General features: G+C 41.8%; 2 protein-coding genes across 2 annotated transcripts in view; both read left to right on the top strand.

Moving 5' to 3' along the window:
• LOC311150487 (microtubule-associated serine/threonine-protein kinase 3-like) overlaps positions 1-2,990 on the top strand; it is a gene marked incomplete at its 3' end in the record, with an annotated part of 35,263 nt that extends 32,273 nt beyond the window's left edge. Inside the window, exons 13-14 of the mRNA XM_084187985.1 lie at positions 2,672-2,847; positions 2,986-2,990. Of these exons, the coding sequence (XP_084044111.1) occupies positions 2,672-2,847; positions 2,986-2,990 (181 nt within the window). The remainder of the gene's footprint in view (positions 1-2,671; positions 2,848-2,985) is intronic.
• The window catches only part of LOC311098940 (3',5'-cyclic-AMP phosphodiesterase 4C-like), a 73,777-nt gene continuing 52,274 nt past the window's right edge, over positions 2,765-24,267 (top strand). Inside the window, exons 1-2 of the mRNA XM_084139495.1 lie at positions 2,765-2,847; positions 5,579-5,875. Coding sequence (XP_083995621.1) covers positions 5,634-5,875 — 242 coding nt within the window. The 5' untranslated portion in view covers positions 2,765-2,847; positions 5,579-5,633. The remainder of the gene's footprint in view (positions 2,848-5,578; positions 5,876-24,267) is intronic.

Here is a 24,267-nt window from a genome sequence, read left to right as displayed (position 1 = left end):
CGTACCCTGTTCAAAGGCACCTACTACCGTACCCTGTTCAAAGACACTTACTACCGTACCCTGTTCAAAGGCACCTACTACCATACCCTGTTCAAAGGCACTTACTACCGTACCCTGTTCAAAGGCACCTACTACCATACCCTGTTCAAAGGCACCTACTACCGTACCCTGTTCAAAGGCACTTAAATCCTTTGTCTTGCCCATTCACCCTATGAATGCCACACATACACAATCCATATCTCAATTGTCTTAAGGCTTAAAAATCCTTCTTTAACTTGTCTCCTCCCCTGCAGCTACACTGATTGAAGTGACATCAATAAGGGATCATACTGTAGCTTTCACCTGGATTCACCTGGTCAGCCTATGACATGGAAAGAGCAGGTGTTTTGTAATGTTTTGTACACTCAGTGTATATTTCGTTTAATACGATTTATCTTGTCTTGTACAAAAGTACTACATTTCAGGTATTTCAGGTATTTTATGGCAATGTATTCAGTGGTCTTATAAATATGACAATAGTGAGTGTATTAGCATAGATAGCTCTCCTGCTATTGTTGTTATTGTTTATGGAAAGGTAACATTCTGTCAGATGATGGAAAATGTAGTCATGGGATTGAAGAGTGAATAAGGGGTTTTGTTTGCTTCAACCCTCTGAAGCTTTATTAAGAGATGGCCTGAAAGACAGACCTAGTTTCAAAACAATGACCTGTAAAATTGTACCATTGTGCTAAAGGTGAGACAGTCCCAGGAACAGATAGCCTGAAGACTCACACTAATGGTAATTTCAAGACAACTGGGTACTCTGAAAACCCCCTGAGATCAAATCATGACATCAGTGATCTTCAGTTCGGAAAGTCGGAGCTCTAGCTGGATGACCTTTCAAAACAATTTTTCTTAGTCGGAGCTCGTTTTTGTCCGTGTTCCCAGTTGACGTGAACGCACTGAAGATTTCCCAGTTCTGAGTTCCGAGTACTCAGTTGTTTTGAACGTGGCATGTATTCTTCCACTGCTGTCTGTGGGCGTGGCATAGCAAGGAGTCTGGGTGGTTGCAGCCTGGTCTCATAGACGTAACATAATAAATTAAATTCGGTACGCTCAAATTAGTATGATATGTTACATTTGGTATGGTTACATAAGACAGTAGGTTACTTAAGGCAAAAACTGACAACTTTAGCATTTTAGCTAATTAGCAACTTTTCAACTACTTACAACTGTCACGTTCTTTGTATAAATAGTCGGACCAAGGTGCAGCGTGGTATGCGTACATGTTTAATTTATTAAATAAACACTTGACAAAATAACAAACGCAATTGAACGTGAAGTTCTAAAGGCTAACAGCAACAAGCCTAAATAGAATCAGAAACAAGATCCCACAACTAAAGGTAGGCAAAATGGCTGACGATCGACAGCTGCCTATGATTGGGAACCACACCCGGCCAACATAGAAATATATAACATAGAATGTCAACATTCACACCCTGACCAAACTAACTAGAGAATAACAGGGTTCTCAAGGTCAGGGCGTGACAACAACTTTTTAGCTACTTTGCAACTACTTAGCATGTAAGCTAACCCTTCCCCTAACCCTAACCCTAACCTTAACTTTAACAATTTTAGCTAACCCAAACCCTAACCGTAACCATTTAACCTAACTCCTAACCTTAACCCTAACCTTAACCCTAACCCAGGGTTTCCCAAACTCAGTCCTCGGGACGCCAAGGGGTGCACGTTTTTGTTTTTGCCCTAGCACTACACAGCTGATTAAAATAATCAACTAATCATCAAGCTTTGATAATTTGAATCAGCTGTGTAGTGTTAGGGCAAAAAACAAAACGTGCACCCCTTGGGGTCCTAACCCCTAACTCCTAGCCTAGCTAACGTTAGCCAGCTAGCTAACATTAGCATTAGCCACCTAGCTAACGTTAGCCACAACAAATTGGAATTGTAAAATATTATATTACGTGGGATTGCGAATTTACATACAGAATAATACTAAATGCTCTGAGACCAGGTTGGCAGGTTGGCAGGTAGCCAGGCAAAGGAACAGAGCCCTTTTCCAAGAAACAGATCTTAGATGGCTTTGAAGATTTGAAGATTTCATCACATTTCCAACATTTTCATGAAAACACCAAAGTCTTTGTAGACCAATTTAGAGTTTCTTATCTACTGTTGTCATCGTTCTCCCAGTCTTCAAATTAAGTACAATATACAGACATTTATTGTCTTGTGTCTGATTCTATAGATTTGTTAGGTCTATTTCCAAATAGCAGAATAAAAGAATACATTTGGTTTGAAGGTATTTTGGTATATAAAACATTCTGTTTTTTTTGTTCTTGTTATGTTGTGGCACTGTTTGAAAATAGATTTTTTTTAAATCAAGAGGTTCCATTTTAGTTTCTGAGATAGTCATATTTTACATTGAGGGAGTGTATATTAAATGTTGGCATTGTGATGTAGGCATATTGATCTTGACCGATGGACAAACACCCAACAACCACCATTTTTTAAATAAACAGTCAGATATAAGTTTCGTCCACAGAGTCACAACCAAAGAATCTCAGGCCTTAGGTGGGCACTGCTAGTATTCTAACGTGTTTTTCACTCCCATCCAGGGAAAATGTTTTACCCGCATGAAGAAAATTCAGATGCCTCTATGGTGCCCATACACCAGCCTGACCTCACCTGTCAAAAGCCTCTTCTCTGGGAGGCTGCAACTCCCCTTTCTGCCCCGCCGACACTCCACCCAGGACGTCATAAAGAGCGCCGAACAAGCACAGCCCGTCTCCAAGTCCTCCAGTTCCCTAGGAGCCTGGAAACCATCACTAGCTGCTTTTCCAGGGCTCTCCAGTAAGTGAAATGTTTTTTTGCTCTTGGGCCCAATTCCAAACCAATTTATACCTCATTCCTCATAGGTCTTTGTTAGTCTGGTCGTTTGTTTGGAATACTGGGGCTTTCCAACCCTCTTCTCCCTGTGGTGTGGTGCAGAGTGAGTGGGAAAGGTAGCAGATTAAGGGGGGCTAGATTTAGACACCTCTCAGTTGGGGTAGTGCTTTCTATATCTTTCGTGTTATGCTTGCCTCAATCTAAAAATAAATACAAATATTTTGATACTTTGAAATAGTAAAATAGTCCTAATACATGTCCTTGCTGACTCCCGATAGCATATTATTGGATGCAATATGCACATTAAGGAGCGCTACTGAATAATAAAGGACATTGCGTGGCTCTGTTGAAGGTCTGGTATTAACAAGTTATACAACTGTCAACTTCATGCTTGATATGTCTTCCTCATTAAATGAAATACAATTTGCCCGAAAATTATCTATGACAGCTCTGCAACTGCAACTACAGAAATTAAATGTAAATTACAGGGCTGGCTCCTGGCATAAGCAACATAATTGGTCACTTAGGGCCCTAGGCCACTAGGGGGCCCCCAACCCCCCAAAATAAAAAATAATAATAATATACACTGAGTATACAAAACATTAAGAACGCTCAGCATTGACAACAGTGGCTCACAATCTTTATATGCTTCTCATTGTGGCCATATCGTCTGGAGAGACGGCCATGTGCTTGTATGTTAAGTTGCGAGTGCAGTTTTGATGCAGTGCCAGGGGAATTGTTTTAAGATAACACGTGACTGGGTTGGTAGCTACGATACACTCTCAAACTAGTATTTAGTTCAATGGAATCCAAACAAAACTTTAGCAATCCTGTTAATGTCAAACCTTTAGAACTGGGCGTTAAGAGTGTAGTACTCTTAATAGTTGACACTGTGCATTTCTCTGAACTGTATGTGTTGTGGCTATTTATAGCCTTAATGTTGACCTAACTGCTGAGATCTCCAGTCATCGCCCTCATGCTTGTTCTCATGGGAGGCATTTACAAGACACTGCTTTCTTTCGAAAGCAAAAATATGCCATCATACACGTCATGCTAATATCCCTGTGTATGGTCAGACCATTTTAGTCTGGTTAGCACTGAAAAACAGCTGCGATTAAAGGGATAGTTTGCCCAAATATCATAATTTCATAATATTTTCTTGGAAGTAGTCTATGGGCCAGGGGTGACTGCAACCCACAATTATGCTTTCACAGGCTAATATTAGCGTTGATTATCCTCCCCCAAAATTGGGTTCATTTGCGCCCACTTTAGCATTGTCTGAATTGCAATCCAAAATCAACTTCAGCTAAAAAACAAGTCCTTTAAATGCAACAAAAGCGTTTAAATTGAGCTGTATTCAATATTTTATTAAAACAAACCTTGGTGATCTGTTGAAGGCTAATTTGAAATGTTACTCTTATGTAAGAAATAACTTTAGAACAACAGGTTTGTTCAGACATTTAATAATTTACCCTGAGGTGGTTGTTTGTGGTTGTTTGAAAGTTGTGAGTGTCTGTCTCTCTTAAAGGGGTAGATTTTCTCACCACCGTCCCATTGTTAAGGATTGGTCCTTTAATAAGGACACTATTTGACAGTTGGGAGAGAACCAAAAAAGCCTGTTTTAAAAGGCAACACTGTCTTAGCCTCTACCCGGCTGGCTGTCATAGGTTCCTCCTGCGTCAGATGTTCTGACTCCTAGGTTATTCTGGGGAACGCGGTGCTCAGCTGCAAGTCGTAAGATCGCAGGAAAACCTTTTCTCTTTTCCTCCTGATATACAAATCCCCCCAGGGATGCGAGTCCCCTAGTCACAGATAGAGAGCCATCGTGACAGGGCCCATGCTCTTTATCATTTTATCTATCCTGACTTTTTATAGTCGCGGGCCCTTCATGTGACTTTTCCTGGTAGACTTGTGAGCATGTGAATGGTAAAACGGATTTTTGGACGTCACAGTAGCACTGGGACTTAGACCAGAGTAATGTTAAGTTGAGCAGGGTTAATGTTTATACTCAGAGGAATTGAGAGAGGAAGTTATTATGGAGCACAGTTTGAAGTGGACCAGTGCTATGATCTGGCAAGAGGAGGGGGAGGGGGCAGATCTGACATGCCTCTCGCTCACTGTAAATCAGACGTCCATATTTAGTCGGGAGGGAGGGAAGGAAGGCCTAACAGTTATGTAAACAAAAGCCTGGGCAGGCAGGGGAGGGATTGCACTGCACTAATGTTTGAGTCCATTTACCACAACTATGATCTTTGGAGAGAGACAGGGCTGCTTTCAAATAAAGGACAGGGTCAGATAGAGAGCTGTCTAGCTTTTTCAGGTGCTCTTTTCAGAGCACTTTCTAAAGTCAGTTTTGGTTGTATCCCTGACTAATTGAGAGATAAGTCCAGGTTTACTGGCCTCTGCTCTGACCTGACCAGTCAGTTTTGTGAGAGGAGGATAGGAACGGTCAGGCTTCAAGGTTGATCAGAGTCACCAGGACAGCGTAGCCAAGCCAGGACATTTACATTTTTTACATTTTAGTCATTTAGCAGACACTGTTATCCAAAGCGACTTACAGGAGCAATTTGAGTTCAGTGCCTTGCTCAAGGGCACATCGACAGATTTTTCACCTTGTCGGCTCAGGGATTCAAACCAGTGACCTTTCAGTTACTGGCCCAACACTCTTAACCACTAGGCTACCTGCCACCCACAGGACAAAAGGACAGAGGGAACCAGGATCAAACGACTGAGTGAAAACGACTGACGCCATGAGCGAAGTGTGCTCTGAGAGCTCTGAGGAGGAGCGGTCCGAAGAACAATCTGAGAAGCAACCAGTCAGCAGGCTTCCGGTCATCCAACTCAAGCCCAGGTCGCCGGGCACATCCCCCAAGATGTCCCCTCGCGACTCCCCGCGTGGGTCACCCCGAAACTCCCCGTTGCTCTTCAGGAAGCTGCTGATGAACCGGAGCATTAGTCTACAGAGGCGCTTCACTCTGGCCCACACTCCCAGGTAGCGACCTCCTTGTGTTCCATGCCTGTCTTATCTGGGCTTGGGGTCCCTCAGGGTTGTATGACTACCCCGTTGTGTTTAGAGAGCAAACCATCAAAGTTGGTAGAAGGAAACTCTTCAAGACCCTTTTAAAGGTGATTTGAAGTTTAAGTCAGCAGTAGTTTTCTTTTATACTGCAGCTAACAATTACTTTTGAAAGTACTGGCTTGTGCTGTACTTGAATAGATGCCTTTGTTGTGGATGAGCAGAATCTCTGCTGGCCTGCGGTGGTCTAACTTAGATGGAGCCTTCTTTCTTTGTTGTGTTTTGCACGTAGCAACTGTTAATAAAAAATAAAAAAATGGATTCTTTAAAGTTAGAGGAGCTTTTATTAAATGGTTTTACAAGGTCCTCTTCATACACTAGAGTTGTTGTAATAACAGAATAACAGAATAATATTACAGAATATAGAAGCTTTCTTCTCTGGGTTTTGCTTGTTTAGTTTTTAAATCTCATCCCCTCTTTAATCTGAACACGTGTCTTTGTTTTTCTTGTGGACTAACAAAACAAATTAGATTAGGTGTTCATGATATTCTTAGAGCATTTAGTCCCACTCCCAAGTAATGGGAATTTAGTCAGTCTTTGTTTGGTCTGTCAAATGCTTATTCATTGGGTGCTCTGCTGAGGAGAAAAATACAGGCCATTAATGTACATTTGCATTAAGTCTACAACATACTATATACATTTACTGAAGATTTGTTACAATTGTGTGACTACAGAGTTTTATTTATAGTTACAATATACAGTCCTTGAACATGGTTTCACTGATGACAAACTTGCAATATTTGTATTTGTATTTATTAAGGATCCCTAGCAACAATAAGGCAGTTATATACAGTAAAAAATATTTTATGGCATTACATTTCATAACACTTTACCCAACACATTGTGTTCCCTCAGGCCACTACTCTGCTATCACATGTCTACAATACAACATCCATGTGTACGTGTGTGTAGAGTGCGTGTCTTATCATGTGTATGTGTGTCTGTGCCTGTGTGTGTGTGTCTCTTCACAGTCCCTGCTGTTCCATAAGGTGTATTTTTATCTGTTTTTTAAAATCTGATTATACTCCTTACATCAGTTACCTGATGTGGGATAGAGTTCCATGTTGCCATGGCTCTATGTAGTACTGTGCACATCCCATAGTCTGTTGTTGACTTGGGGATTGTGAAGAGACCTTTGGTGGCATGTCTTGTGGGGTATGCATAGGTGTCCGAGCTATGTGCTAGTAGTTTAAACCGAAACCTCGGTGCATTCAGCATGTCAACACTTCTTACAAAACAAGTAGTGATGAAGTCAATCTCTCCTCCAATAACCTGGTTAGGCCTAAGTTTAAGACTCTCTTTGAAGTTGAGTCATACAGTATACTCATGTTCTTATGCATTGTCAAATACAAATGTGTTTCTTGACTAGGTGGCTTTTTGTCATATGCAGTGTTTCGTCACCTTTTCTGCTCTGATACTAGAAAGCAACGTGATGCGTGACTTCCCCTGAAAAGGCAGAGCCATGCTCAGTCTAGGAGTATTTAATGAGGACAGCTGCCTAATGGGGACGCTTGTCAAGCCCTTCTCTGACGAGCCTATTGATAGGATTTGTTTAATGACCCTGTGACGTCATTCCCACTAGTCATAACCTACGATATTGATGCAAATCAAATATTTACTGTGTTTGTGTTGAAGAGACGAAGCATCCGGGCTGATGGAAGAGCACTTGACCTTAATTGCCTGGGAGCAAAATAAATAATTTGTCGGGGAGGAGAGTTTTTTCAAACAGCAAAACACTCACTGGGTTTTTTCTCATATGTTTGTGACAGTGTCTGTCTAAGAGGGATGGGTGTTTCCAGTTTATACAACATGTGTTGCTTGTGCAAAGTGCAGTTTAGGAGAATGACAGGTTGTGGAAAATTGCACTCATCAACATCACACGCACCCTCACAAGAAGTAAGAAGTAAACAAACAGGACTGTTAAGAGGTGTCTCTGAACTGTTGTAAGCAAGGTAAAGTTTCAGCAACCATGAAAAACGTAAAAACTCTGAGACTATTGACATGGTACAAAACGTTGTCACCCAACTATGTGGAGGTTAGCCTTGCATTCGCAAATAAATAAACTCAAAAAGTGTTGACGGGTTCATACATCTTTATAACATTTTATTGTTAGGATCATTTTGCTCAGGCATTTAAACATTACTCCTAATGGTCCTGCCTGTGAGTCTGTGTGATATAAACTAAGAAAGACACTGCATCTTTATGGTTTATCTCAGATCTGTCAATTTCATGGAAATTTGGTCTGTTTAAAACTATAATTAGAAAGAGGGGCCATCCTGTAGGGACAGAGCCTTGTAAAGGGCCTGATCCCCTGAGAATGTACAGTGCCCCTAACAACGAAAATGAAAAACTGTTGGAGATGAGTTATAGCAGGATGGCCGGGAAAGGGGATGAATTAAACAAACTGGCAGTCTGTTTGAAAAATGTACAGACAGGCAGCTTAAGTTTATCAGGGCAGGAGACGATAAATGTTTTAGTTTGAGGGAAATGTTGAAGTCCATGTTGGAGGAAACCACAGTAGTTCCTTCCGGTGTAATATTATGTTTTGTTGTCAGGCATTGTGCTTTATGTTGATTGCCTTAGAAAAACGGCTGGACTGACGAGCACTTCCCTAATAAAAGTGAGTCACAGTTAAAGAAAATCTTCGTTTCTGAGCGATGAATGAAAATACTGCACCTAAAACTGGTTTCTAGTTGATTGTTAGAAAAATACCTTTGACTGGGTCAAAGTCAGGCGAGGCGTCCTTTTTTCATAGCATTGGTGCTTGTTTCATTACCAAAACAATTCAATCATATGCTACTGTATGTTGTTTAGTCCTGTTGTTTGTCTGGTCTTGAGGATTGTTAAGTGCTTTCTGGCATTAGCAGGCGTAAAGTGTTTATATCAAGGCCTGACCCCAACAGCATTCACTTTCAAGTGGCTCCATGTGGTTCAACTCTCCTGCAGTTGATTTACCCTCTGTATGACACCCAACAGACATGACATAGCGCAAACACCCACATCCTTGTCCTTTTACACTGATTGTGCTCAGGTTAATCCTTTGTTTTGGGATATGGTTTTCATTCACTGTCTAGGTCACCAGACATTTGTCTTGAACACACAACAGTAGCCTGTTTATAGTAAAGCAAGGCTCTGGGTCTGGTGTACAAGGTTTTGTACCATTTTACTTTGAATAGTGTTCCAGTCATAAACAACATAAGGGCCAATGTTTGAATCATGTTATGGATCAAAGTCCTCACTTGCTTTTCGAAATTGGACATACAATTAAACAATGTAGTACCTCTAATGTCCACCAGAGGCTGCTATGTTATGTATTGTAGATACATATTTTTGCCTCTGGTCTTATGCTCAGACTGTTGGATTGATGTGTTTCCTTGACAGTAATTCTTAGTCCAGGGGTGGGAAATAATTTAGGCTAGAGGGCCACATTGAGATTAACAAATTCAGCGGGCTTCCCCTGAGCCGGATTGAACTGGGCCGTATGTTGCCCACCCCTGTCTTAGTCACTCTGGGGCCTCATGCAACATGCCATACTATATGCCTGCCCTCCTTGGCTGCAAACCAACTGCAGGAAATATTTGTTTCATGTAAAAAGGATCTTACTGCCGCAGAGGATGCATGATCATAAACAATATGAGTCTGTTTTCATATGAATAACTTGAGGACTCACAAACAAGGACACATTCAAGGGCATATGAAGAGGGGTAAGATGAACAATTATGCATATACAGTATATAAGGGATCATAGCTTTCACCTGGATGGCGGGGATGCAAGGCTGTGTTCCAAACAAAACAACTAAACGTATGCTTGCTCTAGTTCCTCAACTGCACAGCTAGGAGAGCTAAAAAAAAGCACCTTATAGTTGAAGACTCTTCTTTGAGTCATAAAAGTGCATTGAAATGACTTAGGAACTGTACACACTTTGGAGAGGTGTGTGGCCACTTGGAGACACCAGTTAGTCGTCTCACTCAAACCTTTGTCATTTTATTGTCTTATGTTTCACCTACCCCACATTTTCCAGGAATATTCTTATCATGTTACTGAATTTATCCAGAGTATTTTCAGATTTCGTTATCAACAGATGCTGCAAAAGGTACAGTAAATTTAAAATGCACATAAAATCTACAGTGTAATGTTTGGATTCAGTCTTGTGTCAGGTGAACTGTTGAGTCCTCAACTTTGGTCTAATAATTTCCCCATAATTTCCAAACTGTTCCCTTTCAATTGCTACCATGGTTATGCACATGCTTTTCATATTTATTCTGTAAGAAACATCATTCTATGTAGCCCTATCCATATAGACCAATTCCCACACGTGTAAAGGGTTAAACAAGCACCATTTGCCAGAGTAGTCTGTTCTCAGACTGTGCATATAGAAAAAACATATGCTCAGAACTGCAGAACTTCATCCGCACATGTGCGGAAGCTTCGGGACTAGCGCGCGTAAAAAAAGGTCAGGTAAAAGTCGGATCCGCAGCCACTCCATAGTTTAAGCACTCAGACAGAACTCCATGTCCATGACACCTCCCCCTCCCATTATCTATTGGATTTTTAAAAAACACAATTTTATTGAGCTACCAGGGTGAGTTGCCACTGCCTCATTTGGAAGCAGGTCAGTCCTATGAGTGCAGCTTGTAGCAGAGCTATAGAGAACTAGACGAGGCATCGTTAGCGCAACGCTCTGGGGACAGCACTGGAACCCTGCATCGGAACCCTGCATCTGTATTTAGAAAATACCCCACTCCTCCTGCCTCCCCCCTTCACTAGCTGAGTCCCAGTAGGCTTCAGCAGTAGCACCCGGCACCTAGCACCATTCAGACTGCTCCAACTTCTCATCTCATGACCCTCTCTCTATCTTTTCTTTCCACTCTCTCTCTCTCTCTCTCTCACACTCTCTCTCTCTCTCTCTCTCTCTAGGCGGAGTTAGTGTTGTTCTTTGTTGTTCCAAGGCCAGAGTTTAGTCCCAGCAGTCTCAGGAGAGAAGAGAGGAGAGTCTGATATAGATTGAGGGGCCACACACTCCTGGGAGCATCTGTTGGGATTATAAAACTGGATAGATTTGTTCTTTTCTCTCTGTCTCTCTTGATTTTTTCCCCACCGGGGTTAAAGTTCTTCAAGCTTTTATTTGAACAAAGAAAGAAGCTGGGCTCTAGCACAGCAGTATCTGTTTTAAGGCGGCTTTTGGACCCTATTTGGAGGACTCTCGCACCCCTACCCCTGTCAGTCCTCTGGCTATTGGGAAGATTGAGTTTGCTGTTTACCTATTTAGGAGTGCGAGGAGAAAAAGTGAAATGTTTATCTCGGCTTCTAGCTGGTGAGCAGAAAGGAAAACAAGCAGGGAATTAGCTCCAGACCTGTGCTGACAGCTGATATGAGACGCAATTTCATTTGATTTGGCCCGTCGGTAAACTGATATGCTTTCTGAGATGGGCTCCTAACAGGCATCATTCTGCCTTTTTAGGTGTGTTTACACAGAGTTGGTTGAACTTGATCAGGTTTTTCATACACATGGACATATCCCCACTGCAGGGACCAGATCCTGTAGAACCGTGGTGGCTCAGTTGGGCATATTTTCTGCTTTTCAATGAAGGCCACTACTTTATCATAACATTTTCTTCTTCTCAGGAATTGCATGGACACAAACCAGTCCTAACATTTGCATGAACACCTGTTATTGACCGTGCAGAACTTGAATTCATCCCTCTTGTGTCTCTGCTAGGTGCAGTAGATTTAACTTTGTTCTGCTTTTGTGGACCGATTGTTCTCACAAGGTGTACCATGTATAGTTCGTAACCAAACAGTACCCATAGACATTGGACATTCACATTCAACCCAGACAGTCCACATAAATGTTGCAGTCCATTCTGTTCATCCCCTGTCATCTGAAGGCTGTTGCATCTCTGAATTCCACCGGTACCTTTGGCTCTTTGAACTAGCCGGCCCAATGATGAACAAAGACTCTCGCTTCCCCAAGAAGGCTGTGCATAGCAACCCCTCCTCTCGAAGGCACTCATGCATTGGGTATGTACAGTCCTGTGCTGTAAGCTGTTTGTTGTGATGAGTTACTTGCTGACACAACTGTGCTGTATGTGTCTGTACTGTACAAGTACTAGGGCTGGGAATTGCCATGGACCTCACAATACGATATTTTCACAATACTTAGGTGCTGATATTGCGATTCTCAGGATTCTATTATGTATTGCAATTGGATACTGCGATTTTATTGCGATTTGATGTTCCAAACATATTGCTCACTATATATCTGCTGCAGAGAGACAAAAGAACATGAGAAAACAAGCTTTAATCAATCATGGAAATAAAAGTGCTCAAAACATGTTTGCTCAATATTTAAAAAGAAGCTATAGATTAAAAATACTGGAGTTTTGGCGCAGGTACTGCCAATTGCGCTCTTAGAAAAAAAGGTGCTATCTAGAACCTTAAATGGTTATTCGGCTGTCCCCATAGGAGAACCCTTTGAAGAACCCTATTTAGTTCCAGGTAGAACCCTTTTGGTTCCAGGGAGAACACTTTTTGGTTCCATTTAGGACCCTTTCTGCAGAGGGTTCTGCATGGAACCCAATAGGGTTCTACGTGGAACCAAAAAGGGTTCTCTTTGGAACCAAAAAGGCTTCTCCTATGGGGACAGCCGAAGAACTCTTTTGGAACCCTTTTTTCAGAGTGTAGCGCTAGCTAACGCTACCTAGCAACAAAACAACATTTTACAAATCAAAGTATCGATATAATATGGTCCAAAAAAGCAATATGTAACTGTATCGACCCCCCCCTCCCCCCCCCCCCCCATCACTAACAAATACTGTTAATATTAATTTCACAATACAAATTATTACATTTTTCTCCCTTATTACATTTTTCTCCCTGTAACCAGAAATACATAATTAATTGTTATTATATAAGGATAATGATGATGAATTAATCCTTTATAAGGAGTTTTTATGTGTTGCCTCTTTTTACCTGTTGTTGGTGATACAAAAGGGTTTCTTATGTAGTGGATAGTAAACGTTCATAAGGTTATCATCGAATAATATTATTGAGAAGTAGACTCCCCTCAAAATCATCTTATCTTTTAACAGCCAAAGTTTCACTGCTGTACGGAAGTGCTATCCCTGCAGTTCTACCATTTTCTACTTGTTTGCAATTGGTTTCAGTTGTATCACTTTGTGCTCAACTGCCTTTCAGGGAAGTTGTGATATGCCACGGGATTGTTATTTATAGTAACATACTCAGCATTTTAGTTGGTGCTAAAACACCCTCAAGTGAGAAACAAGAGAAGCCAATGATCTGTAATTTGGTGGTGTTGCTATTCTTTGTTTTTAAAATGTTCCAGTGGTCACTGTTTAGTTTCAGCCGTTTTTCTATGGTGTGTTTTCAATGTTTTCAATGTTTCTATGGTGTATTTTGGAGTGTCGAGCATTTTGTGATTGCACTGTAGTCTGGCTGTGGTGCGTTTTTGCTATGGTGCGTTTTGTAGTCTCACTATGGTGCATTTGTAGTTTGGCTGTGGTGTGTTTCGCTGTGGTGCGTTTTGTTGTTTCGCTGTGGTGCATTTTGGTGTTCTGGGTGTCCCACCCTGAGGGCGCCGGGACTGGGGTATCGATGGCACAGCCAGTGTCCATTGATGTCTTTCCTTGGGGGGCGATTGGCCGCAGCCAAGCAGAGTCACGATGATCAGACATGCCATGATCCCATATGAGGATAGACCCCTTCACCACCCACCCACAAACACACACACACACCCACACACACACCATGATTGTTGGGGGCCGCCATAGTGTCACACTAAAGTATTCAGAAGTCAGTAATTGTCACGTAACTATAACATTAATAATACTTTAATTTACAGTCCTGTCTCAGCTGGTATTTACTAAGATATTTGGTAACAAACAATGAGTATTTTTTGGTGCTTCAAAGAATTCCTCCATGAAATAAAACGTTATTTGGAAATTATTATGTAATAAATACCAGGTGTACTGTAAAACCATAACATTTATGAAAGATTTTAGATGTATGTTTATCAATTGTTTATTCGGGAGATCGTATTGAGATCTGAGAATCTCTTTTGCAAATGAGATAAAATAAAATAAAATAAAACATAAAATTGGCTCTATATACACCACAGTAACCACCAGTCTATGTAATTACCTTGTAACAATCTAGAAAGGCACATAGGGTTATGGAGTGCTTACCCCGGTATAATATTTTTGTATAGGCCTACTTATTAAAACTGTATAGTAAGGACTATCTAACTACATGTCCTTAGCTACATGTAACATGTTAATTACACTGAACAAAAATATAAACACAACATGTAAAGTGTTGGTCCAATGTTTCATGAGCTGAAATAAAAGATCCCAAAAATGTTCCATACGCACAAAAAGCTTATTTCTCTCAAATTTTGCACACACATTTGTTTACATCCCTGTTAGTGAACATTTCTCCTTTGCCAAGATAATCCATCCACTTGACAGTTGTGGCATATCAAGAAGTTGATTAAACAGCATGATCATTACACAGGTGCATGTTGTGCTGGGGGACAATAAAAGGCCACTCTAAAATGTGCAGTTTTGTCACACAACACAATGCCACAGATGTCTCAAGTTTTAAGGCACAGCCCCATGTCGCAAGGATCTGTACACAATTCCTGGAAGCTGAAAATGTCCCAGGTCTTCCATGACCTGCATACTCACCAGACATGTCACCCATTGAGCATGTTTGGGATGCTCTGGATCGACGTGCACGACAGCGTGTTCCAGTTCCCGCCAATATCCAGCAACTTCTCACAGCAATTGAAGAAGAGTGGGACAACATTCCACAGGCCACAATCAACAGCCTGATCAACTCTATGCGAAGGAGATGTGTCTCGCTGCATGAGGCAAATGGTGGTCACAACAGATACTGGCTGGTGTTCTGATTCACGCCCCTACTTTGTTTTTAAGGTATCTGTGACAAACAGATGCATATCTGTATTCCCATAGCTTGAATTTATTTCAATTGACTGATTTCCTTATATAAACTGTAACTCAGTAAAATCTTTGAAATTGTTGCATGTTGCGTTTATAGTTTTGTTCAGTATACGTCTGTTTACATATACGGTAGTTACCCTTGTCAAATCCCCAAGTTTTTCCAACAAAATATATTGATGCTGGTTTATTAACAAAATAATAAAATAATAATAATAAAAACCCAAAGTTGAAATGACATATAGCCTAATCCGTTATCCCAAAATTGTCATTTTCACTCCTCTACCACAAGTTAAATAACTGAGAGGTATGAAAATATGATGGGTGAGCTTTAGTAACTCTGTCTTTTGATCTCAGTCTTACCCCTTTGCTTCCAAGCAGTCCTCCAGCTGTGATTATGTCACAATCATATGAGCAGATCAAAGACAGAGATCTAGCGCACAGACAACAGAACAGAACACTCGCCCATAATATGACCAGATTAGTCTCGCCACATGTCTCGCCACAACCCGTTCCAAAGTGGAGTTCATGTAGGGATTAGGGAAGTCTAAATTGGTGTTATATGAAACCTTTTAATCTACAAAGATTCTTGTAGTCTATGACAGAGTTCTACAACAGAGTTAACAGAGAGTTATTCAGCAACAACACATGGTATTATTGTATTATTTCATAGTTGTTCATGAGAATAACTATTATTCATAGTAAATCAGTCATGTACATCCTTTAGAGAGTTACAGTGTTCAGGGAAAGCGCTACATTGGGTGACTTAATAACGGGTTGGTTTATCGTTTGTTTTGTCTGCCTCTGGAGCCTGCCTCTTTCTGCCCTGCATGTAATAGTAGAATTCTGCTGGCATCAGAAATCTTTAGCCCCCAATAGTGACAATCCCTCTGAACACACAGACATGAGCGCGCACGCACGCACACACACACTTTCTCCCCAGAGCGGAGACAAAGCAGTCTGTTATATTCTAGATGTGTTCCCAACCCATCACAATAGAAGCTCATAAGCTTGTTTTGGTAGTACCAGGACACCATTCATCTCTGTAACATTTGGTATCAGGACACCATTAAGACTGGGAGACATCACTGGCATCATTCTTCTAGTCGAAAAATGGGATTCACTGCAGTTCGATACCATTCAAGTCAACTAATAATACATTGATGTACATTAACGAGGTGCAATGGAATAGACAGTCGTTCGTTCTGGTCTGAAAGGAATGTTTGGATTTCTAATAATAAATTGCCTTAGTACATTCTGTGTTCTATGTCTATGATCTAGGCCTAAGGGCCTTAGTCCTCTAGAGGAGAAGGGCTACAGACCAGGGCTGGGTGAGTTAGTAGTAGAGTATTCTCTGTTATGATAAGGGTGTTTGTCTAGTTTTACCGAGGATCAGAGTAGGGACTGTATCTATAGGGGACAGGAGTGAGTAGCGAGTGAGTGAGTGAGTGAGTGAGTGAGTGAGTGAGTGAGTGAGTGAGTGAGTGAGTGAGTGAGTGAGTGAGACACACTGATAGTCAAAGGACAGAGAGTGTCAGTAAGAGAAACACCCATGCCAATGAAGCCCTTTTAATTGAATTGAAACACCCACATAGATAAAGGGGAGATAGAGAGAAGGGGGGATAGAGAAAGAGTGAGGGAGGGAGGGGTGCTAATAAGAGATATCTAGAGTGTCAAGCGAGGTAACGCAATCACAGGACAACAGTGTCAGTGTCCACAGGTCCCAAAAATAGGCCCCAGCCCAGAATAGTCGATAAGTGCTGCTGTGGCGGGGCACTGGCCGTGTGCGTCACTGCTCTGCTCCATATTTTCAGCATGACTGATTTCCCCAATCACTCCCTCCCCCTCAAAGCACATCGATCCAGTCCAGTGTGGCTGCTGCCTGGCCTGGGCCAACGCTGGCTGTCACCGCGCCAAGCCACCACTTCCAGCCTCCCTATTGTCCAGACCAGAGCAATCAATGAACCACAATTAAACCAGACCCAGTCTGTGCCTGTCATTAAGACATTGTGGTAAATGCTTTATGTTAGACAGTTGTCTTTCATTTTCTATTTACACCGTGATGACTGAGAATTGATTGTTTATAGGCAAAACGTTTTATTGTTTTGGGTCATATTTTGAAGATTATAGCGTGATTGGTTACAACTAATTTAGAGCATTTAGTTGTAACAGAAAATGGGATTCAACGGATACGATTCCTATTGTTTCAGGAGGATTTTTTCCTATAGGTGTCAGAGGGACCAAGCATCTAACGCCTTGCTTTGTAGTGTTCTAACGAGGTATTAACTCTAAGCCCTCTCTGTTCAGTCCTGACCTGACCTCTGTACTGAAGCCTGTTCTGTTCTCTCACATGGCATGTGGTTGTTGCTGTGGGTGTTGTGGAAGTATCAGGGCACCAGGACTTGTTCCGACCACTAGAGGGAGGAAGTGTCTAGGTTTTGCATAGAGACTGGCTGAGCAAGGGAACAGTGGTTGGGAACAAACTGTGAGCATTATTCAATGTTTTGTTATCAAGCACACATCAAATCAAATCAAAGTGTATTGGTCACGTAGCCAGATTTGCAGATGTTATTGCAGGTGCAGCAAAATACTTGTGTTTCTAGCTCCAACAGTGCAGTAATTATTATTATTATTATTATTATTATTATTATTATTATTATTATTATTATTATTATTATATTATTAATACCTAGCAACATAATAATAATAAAAACAATAAAATACACACATAATACAAATGTTATATAGGATGAGCCATGACTAGAATCCAGTATATACATATAAAGTGGGTGAAACAGTGTGCAAACTGTCATGCACAAACACATCAACTCGGAAACTTGGAAACACACACACTTTTAAACACATCCGTACACACAACATACCGCCCTACACACACAGCCCACATAACCCTCATACACATACCTAGCCATGGTGTAATCTCAGTGCATTAGCCTGCCTGGCCATGCTCCAGAGGTGATGTTGGGACTGTGACTGTGCATGCCTGGGCCTAGATATCCCCCAGATAGAGTTACATAGAGGAGGGCTACAGACCGGGGTGGGTTAGGTTATGTAGCCCACTCCCGACGAGTCCTCAGACCACTCTGAGACCGCCTATCACTGACAGATGGCAGTTTATGATTCATACGGTTACACACTGATACCCCACTAGAGTACATGCCATAACATAACATTTGACGTCGCTGAGACATATATATAGGCTTTGGCAAGCAGCACACTCAAGCCAGTTTGCTCCTAGCTGGGTGACAACCGTTTTGGCTTCTTTTTTAAGTCAACACGTTTAGCTAATATAATGGGTGCTGTGACAAAACTCTCCCTCTAACCTTTCTGTGTTTCCCCTGCGGCCATTTTGTTCTGGTATAATCCGATTTGTGTCATTGTTTCCTTTGGCTGTTTATGTTAATGAATGTCTCCGCATGGCACCAATGTTACTTTTCAACTTGAGCAGGTCCATTGGTTTTGATGTATGGGGATGTTGTTGGCCCATGCAGCCAGCGTTGTGGTGGCCCCAGACAGACACATCACCATTGAGTCTGGCTCATGCTGGCCAACTGTAGCGTTCCCTAGGTAACTGACCAATGCCTATAGACCAAACACTGAGACAAGTTCTACTGTTCACTCTTAAGCTTTAAGTAATCAGGGATCCTTTGGTGATGATTTGACAATATTAAAATGACAAGACAGAAAAAGAAAGACACAACATGTGACACTTTTCACTTGGTGGAATGCCTATCGTACTCTGACTCAGCTTGTCAGAGTTTGTGACAATAATAGTCAGACTTCGGGCCTCTCGAATGGCGCAGTGGTCTAAGGCACTGCATCGTAGTGCTAGAGGTGTCACTACAGACCCGGGTTCGATCCCGGGCTGTATCATAACAGGTCTTAATCGGGAGACCCGTAAGGCGGCGCACAATTGGGGAGTTGCAGCGATGAGACAATATCGAAAAAGGGGGTTAAAAAATAATTTGTCAGACTTTTATCTACACCGGTCAACATAGCTCCAACGTTCTGTTTTAGAACCATTGTCTCAGGACAAATGGGAAGACGTTGACCAGACCTAAACACTGGAGTCTGGCTTTCCTCAGACGTCCACCAGCTTCCAGGATTGTGACATGGAGCCAGAGTCCTCCCCAAGCCCTTTATAATGCAGCATTTGGAGCGGATAGGAGCCAGTGTGTATTCACACCACAAGAAGAGGCCAGAAATAATGTATTTGACCTTGCGCTTCTAGCTCCTTATTCATCTTCTTTGATGACTTTATTTTTGCTCTGTGGTGAAATAAGTCAAAATATTTTTTTTTTTCATTTATAGAATATTGGTTTGCGAAAAGGCCATCTGGTAGATATCACATCCCAAAAAGGCTTTAACGTTTTTTTGTCCACTAATATGCCAGTAATAGGTCCACCTGCCAAAGCACAAGCCATAGTGCTGATTAACTCAAACGGGCTTTCAAACAGAGTAAGTATAGTGGCATCCATTTTACATGATTCATGTGTATACAGCAACCCGGTGGATAGATATGAGGAAGACACGTGGGGGGTAATTGCCCGTAATACCCTGTTGCAAAATACTTAAATTCTCAGAATGCGTTTTAATGTATCTGTTGGCCTCTTTCCTGTTGAGGGGAGCCTTGTTCATATTAGACCTGTTGACAGGACTGCAGTAGAAATAATAACTTATTACATATCTGATTTCTCATTATTCCAAGTAGTTTTTTTGTTATCCCTGAATACTTAGACAATGAGATGTTTTTGTCTGCTTCTTCACTTTTTTATATTTGCCACAACATTTATATTCTAACATTTACAGTCGATTCCATACATTTTTGTATCACATTCATAGAATTTGACTTAGGTCTCATATCTGGTCTCTTGTCAAAAACTTCCCGCTGTAAATTCTCATATTAAGACTAGAGTGGGTCAGCCGGGTAAGGTAAATATTTACATTTCACATTTTGAAAACATTTACGTTTTAGAGTACAATTTGTGCAATTCTACACATTTTGCCAAGGGGGTAGAGAAAATGTTGCGGTTTTAAAGCAAGTTTGCTGCAATTCTGTACATTTTGTCATGGGGCGGAGAGAAAAATTTGAGTGAGAGTGACTAACAAAATCAATGGGGGCCTCCCGGTCGGTAATTCGACCATGATTAGTACAACTTTAGATAGCTGGCCGCTAGCCTAACGTACCAATCTAAATAATGTTAGCTGACATGGGCTAATTGAGCGACTGTCAGTCAGTGACTGACATAACAAGAGGAAACCTGCTGATGCACAACCACATTTCGAAATTGCACCTTGGGTATTCTATTATTCTAACTCTCAACAGTAAGTTGAGACCCTGACTGAGCTAGTTGCCCATCCCTGGTCAAAACCATGTCATTCCTTAGCTGTGCCCAAGGAGGTACTAAGTTACCCCATCATTATACTCCTTTCCTGTTATGACTCACTACATATCCTTTGGGCAACCAGGAAACAGCCATCCTTCCCCACCTCACCAAACCCTCTGCTACATCTGGAAATAATACGTTTACTGTGCCCAATGGGAGAATATCGAGGAATGTTGTCCTCTGATGTTATCTGCACAGGATGTTGTTCATATGAATAACTACATTTATGTATTAGGAGCAAAACTAACCCACACTGCACTCCATAAGCTTTCCAGTCTCGTGGAAGTGTAACGAAGGGTTAATGTGTCAGACATTCTGAGGAGGCTGGAACCATGCTCCTTGGGGCCACGCCCCCTTTCTTAGCTGTGACCTCACAGTGAAACTTTCTCCCTGTCTAGCACACACACACACACACACACACACACACACACTCACACACACACACACAGAGAGAGAGACACACACCCTCGCTCTCTCATAGGGTTAGAGTGGCAGGCTGGTGCACAGGAGCCACTGCTTCCAGTCCTGTAGGACTACACAGAGTCAGTGCTGAGTCTGAGTTCTAACAACCAGAGGGAAACAGATAGAAGATGATAAAGGTGTTCTGTTTGTAAACCTGAAGAAACCCTGAAACATGGACAGAAGTATGGAGACGGAGAGCCACTGAGAACAAATGGAGAAATGGACAGCAGACAGAGTCTGCGTTTTCCGGCTTTGCTTCAAGAACCCATCCATGTGCTTTTGTCATTGATGTTTCATACCAACGCTGAAGAAATTAACTAGATGAATCTAGGTGCTTGAAGAACAGATAAAATGCATATTTCTACCATTATTATCCTCCCTGTGTTTTGGAGCTTCTGCCTTAGAGGTGATAACAACCAAGGGTGATTGCAGAAGAGTTGGCCCTCGACAGAACAAGAAAAAGACAATGGGTTGTACAGGGATGACAACCTGAGAAGAAGCACCAAGAGAACAAGAAAAGAAGAGCGAGAGGGAGAGAAAAGGAAGGTGAAAATGAGCGTGCCAACGAACTGTGGATTATATTTCTCCGCTGATCGCTCTTTCAAAGTGCGGAATGGGAATGTCTGTGGATCGCCCTGTTCTGTCAACAGGCCTATTGACATCATAGAAAAACGCAGGCGGTAATATGCTAAAGAAATCTACATTGTGTTGCCTTGCCATTTGTATGCTGCTGTAGAATGCACTATTGTTGGAGTAGTATCATTAAAATTGATACAATGACTCAAAGGAAAGTTATGGTAATAGCTGTTGAGATGACTCCAAATAAGCCATTTCTGTGATTATAAAGATATCCCGGTTTCTTTATAATCACAGTCCTACTGTATATTAAATTAAATATTAAGGGGTTTCTTTGTGAATTGGAGAATATCTATTTTCTCTGATTTTGATCCATCTAATCACAGATAATCAATGGGATATTGTAACAGTAAAACTCACTTTAAAATTTTCCCCAACAATTTCCAATTTCCCTATCAACTACATTGTCATGTATCCTCCATTATCAGTCTAACTTATTAGTTAGTTGGCTAGCTTTATGTGATCATTCACAAACGCATACTGTAGCCTACAGCCATATCACATCAAGGATTTCCTCCTACAAACAATATGTATGTTCAACATTAAACGGTAGCCTTGTGCATAGCAGTTGAGACTTGAGAACAGGCAGGTCCAGCAATAATCGCCAGGCAGGCAGTTCTGTAAATGGCAGCATAGAAGTGTCTCGGAGCTTCTCCCCACCACTATCAGTTAGACTGTGTGGAGAACAAGTCACACACACACACTCACACACACACACACACACTCATAAATACTGTATATACAGTACACACACACACACACACACATCTATGGACATACCACAAAGCTCTCCATTGATTCCAATGAATCTTCTCACAGGGCTCAAGAAGTTGGAGATTTTTACGTCACATATAATCAATCCTCAATGCCAGAGCGAAGGGAAGAAATCGAGATAAAGACATGTTTACATTTCATTCCTCTGACCCTTTTCTCATGCGTGATCTATGTTTATCAGATATAATGCAGAACATTTGGGAGTATGGGAGTCAGAGGGCAGGGAAATCACTGGTCTCTTGTATCTCCTCAACAATATCATTAGAAAAAAAACAATTTGGGTAGAGAATGTATTTTGTTCCCCAAAAAAATATGTAGGATATGCCCGAACAATAACCAACAACTATGTGAAATTCTGGAATGAAAGTACTTGTATATTTAATTCAGTTGGATGGTTTAGGCTTAGAGTCTAGTGGAAAAAGCAATCGCACTTGTAGTGTACCAGAGCTTTTCCTACTAGTGAGAACAGCCCGCTCGTTTTTTCACCCTCCTGTGCTGTATGACCACAAGATGGGTCACTGAAGGGAGTTATTGAACAAGGGGACTCCTGCAAGCTTCTGAATAACTCCCCGACCCAGCCTCACTCCCCAGACAGAAAAATGGCCTCCTGACTGTGAGTAATCTCTCGTGGGCAGATTCTGCATGTAGATCGAAGGGATGAGATGGGTGAGATAAAGAGCAGTATTAGTCCCAGTTTTGGGGTTTTCTTCAATGGTATTTTGGATGTATCAGGGTTGGGTCGAAGGAGGTGCTTAAACTGCTTCGCCTCGAGTGCTTCACGCAGATCTGGAGAGGGGGGGTATTGGCTAAGAGTTTCCTTTTGCAAGGATGGAGACCGTTTTTTGGCGTGAACTCTCAATTTCTAACACGTATGAACACAGAAGTTAATCCCGCAGCTGACCAAATTACACAAGATTTTACTTCTGGGTTAACAGAGATTAGACTGTGAGAGGCTAACAGCCAGTCTTGTGCTCTATCATCAGTGGGCCGAGGGCGATCGATACCACAACCCAAATAAAGAAGCTTCATGTTGTTGTTGGAACCAGTCTGCGGGCCACTTCATCGCCTGTTTTTTAGCTGTCTGCTCTGGAGGAGTAGGGCTTTAAGGGTGGCCTTCTGTATGTGGTTGTTGGTGCATATGGACTTGCCTTATAATCAATTTGTCTGTTGGAGAACCTAGGGACACATTATTTGAATTGTGTTATTTTGCACTGAGCTCCAGCTGTCTAAGTGAGCAAAATGATAATCTGTCAAACGTCTGAAAAGCCTTTCATCTATGGAGGGTGTTATATGCTGGCTACCTGGTAATCTAATACCTCATCATCTGTAAGAGTGCCTATGTCGGATCACCAAGAGCTTTACCCTTTACTTGGAATGTCCCTCTCAGCCCAATCTATTCTCGTAAAGAAGCGTACAAAGTGTCAACGCGGTTATTAAACCAGCTGGAGAGGGAGATACAGGGGTTTACACTACGGGTCAGGCACTCCCTCACATACACTCACAGTTTATTAGGTATTAGTACCGGGTCAGACCCCCACTTTGCCTCCAGAACAGCCTGAATTCTTTGGGGCATTCTACAAGGTGTCGGAAACGTTCCACAGGGATGTTGGTCCATGCTGACGCGATGGCATCACGCAGTTGCTGCAGATTTTGGATGGAGGTATATTCATGCTGCAAACAGTCCGTTCCATCTCATCTGAAAAAGATGCCCTATTGGGTTGAGGTCTGGGGAAGTAAACTGAACTCGCTGACATATTCCAGGCAATGTTTTTCCACTTCTCAATTGTCCAGTGTTGGTGATCGCGTGCCCACTGGATCCGCTTCTTGTTTTTAGCTGATAGGAGTGGAACCCGGTGTGGTTGTCTGCTGCAATAGCCCATCCGTGACAAGGATCGACGAGTTGCCGTTCTGCACACCACTGTTGTACTGGGCTGTTATTTGTCTGTTTATGGCCCGCCTGTTAGCTTGCACGAATCATAACATTCTCCTTCGACCTCTCTCATCAACTAACTGTTTTCGCACACAGGACTGCCACTGACTGGATGTTTTTTG

The sequence above is a fragment of the Coregonus lavaretus genome, assembly GCF_964263955.1.
Source record: "Coregonus lavaretus genome assembly, chromosome: 23".
NCBI classification, from domain to species: Eukaryota; Metazoa; Chordata; class Actinopteri; order Salmoniformes; family Salmonidae; genus Coregonus; species Coregonus lavaretus.
The sequence above is the reverse complement of the archived record's forward strand: the minus strand, read 5'-3'. Positions and strand labels throughout refer to the sequence as shown.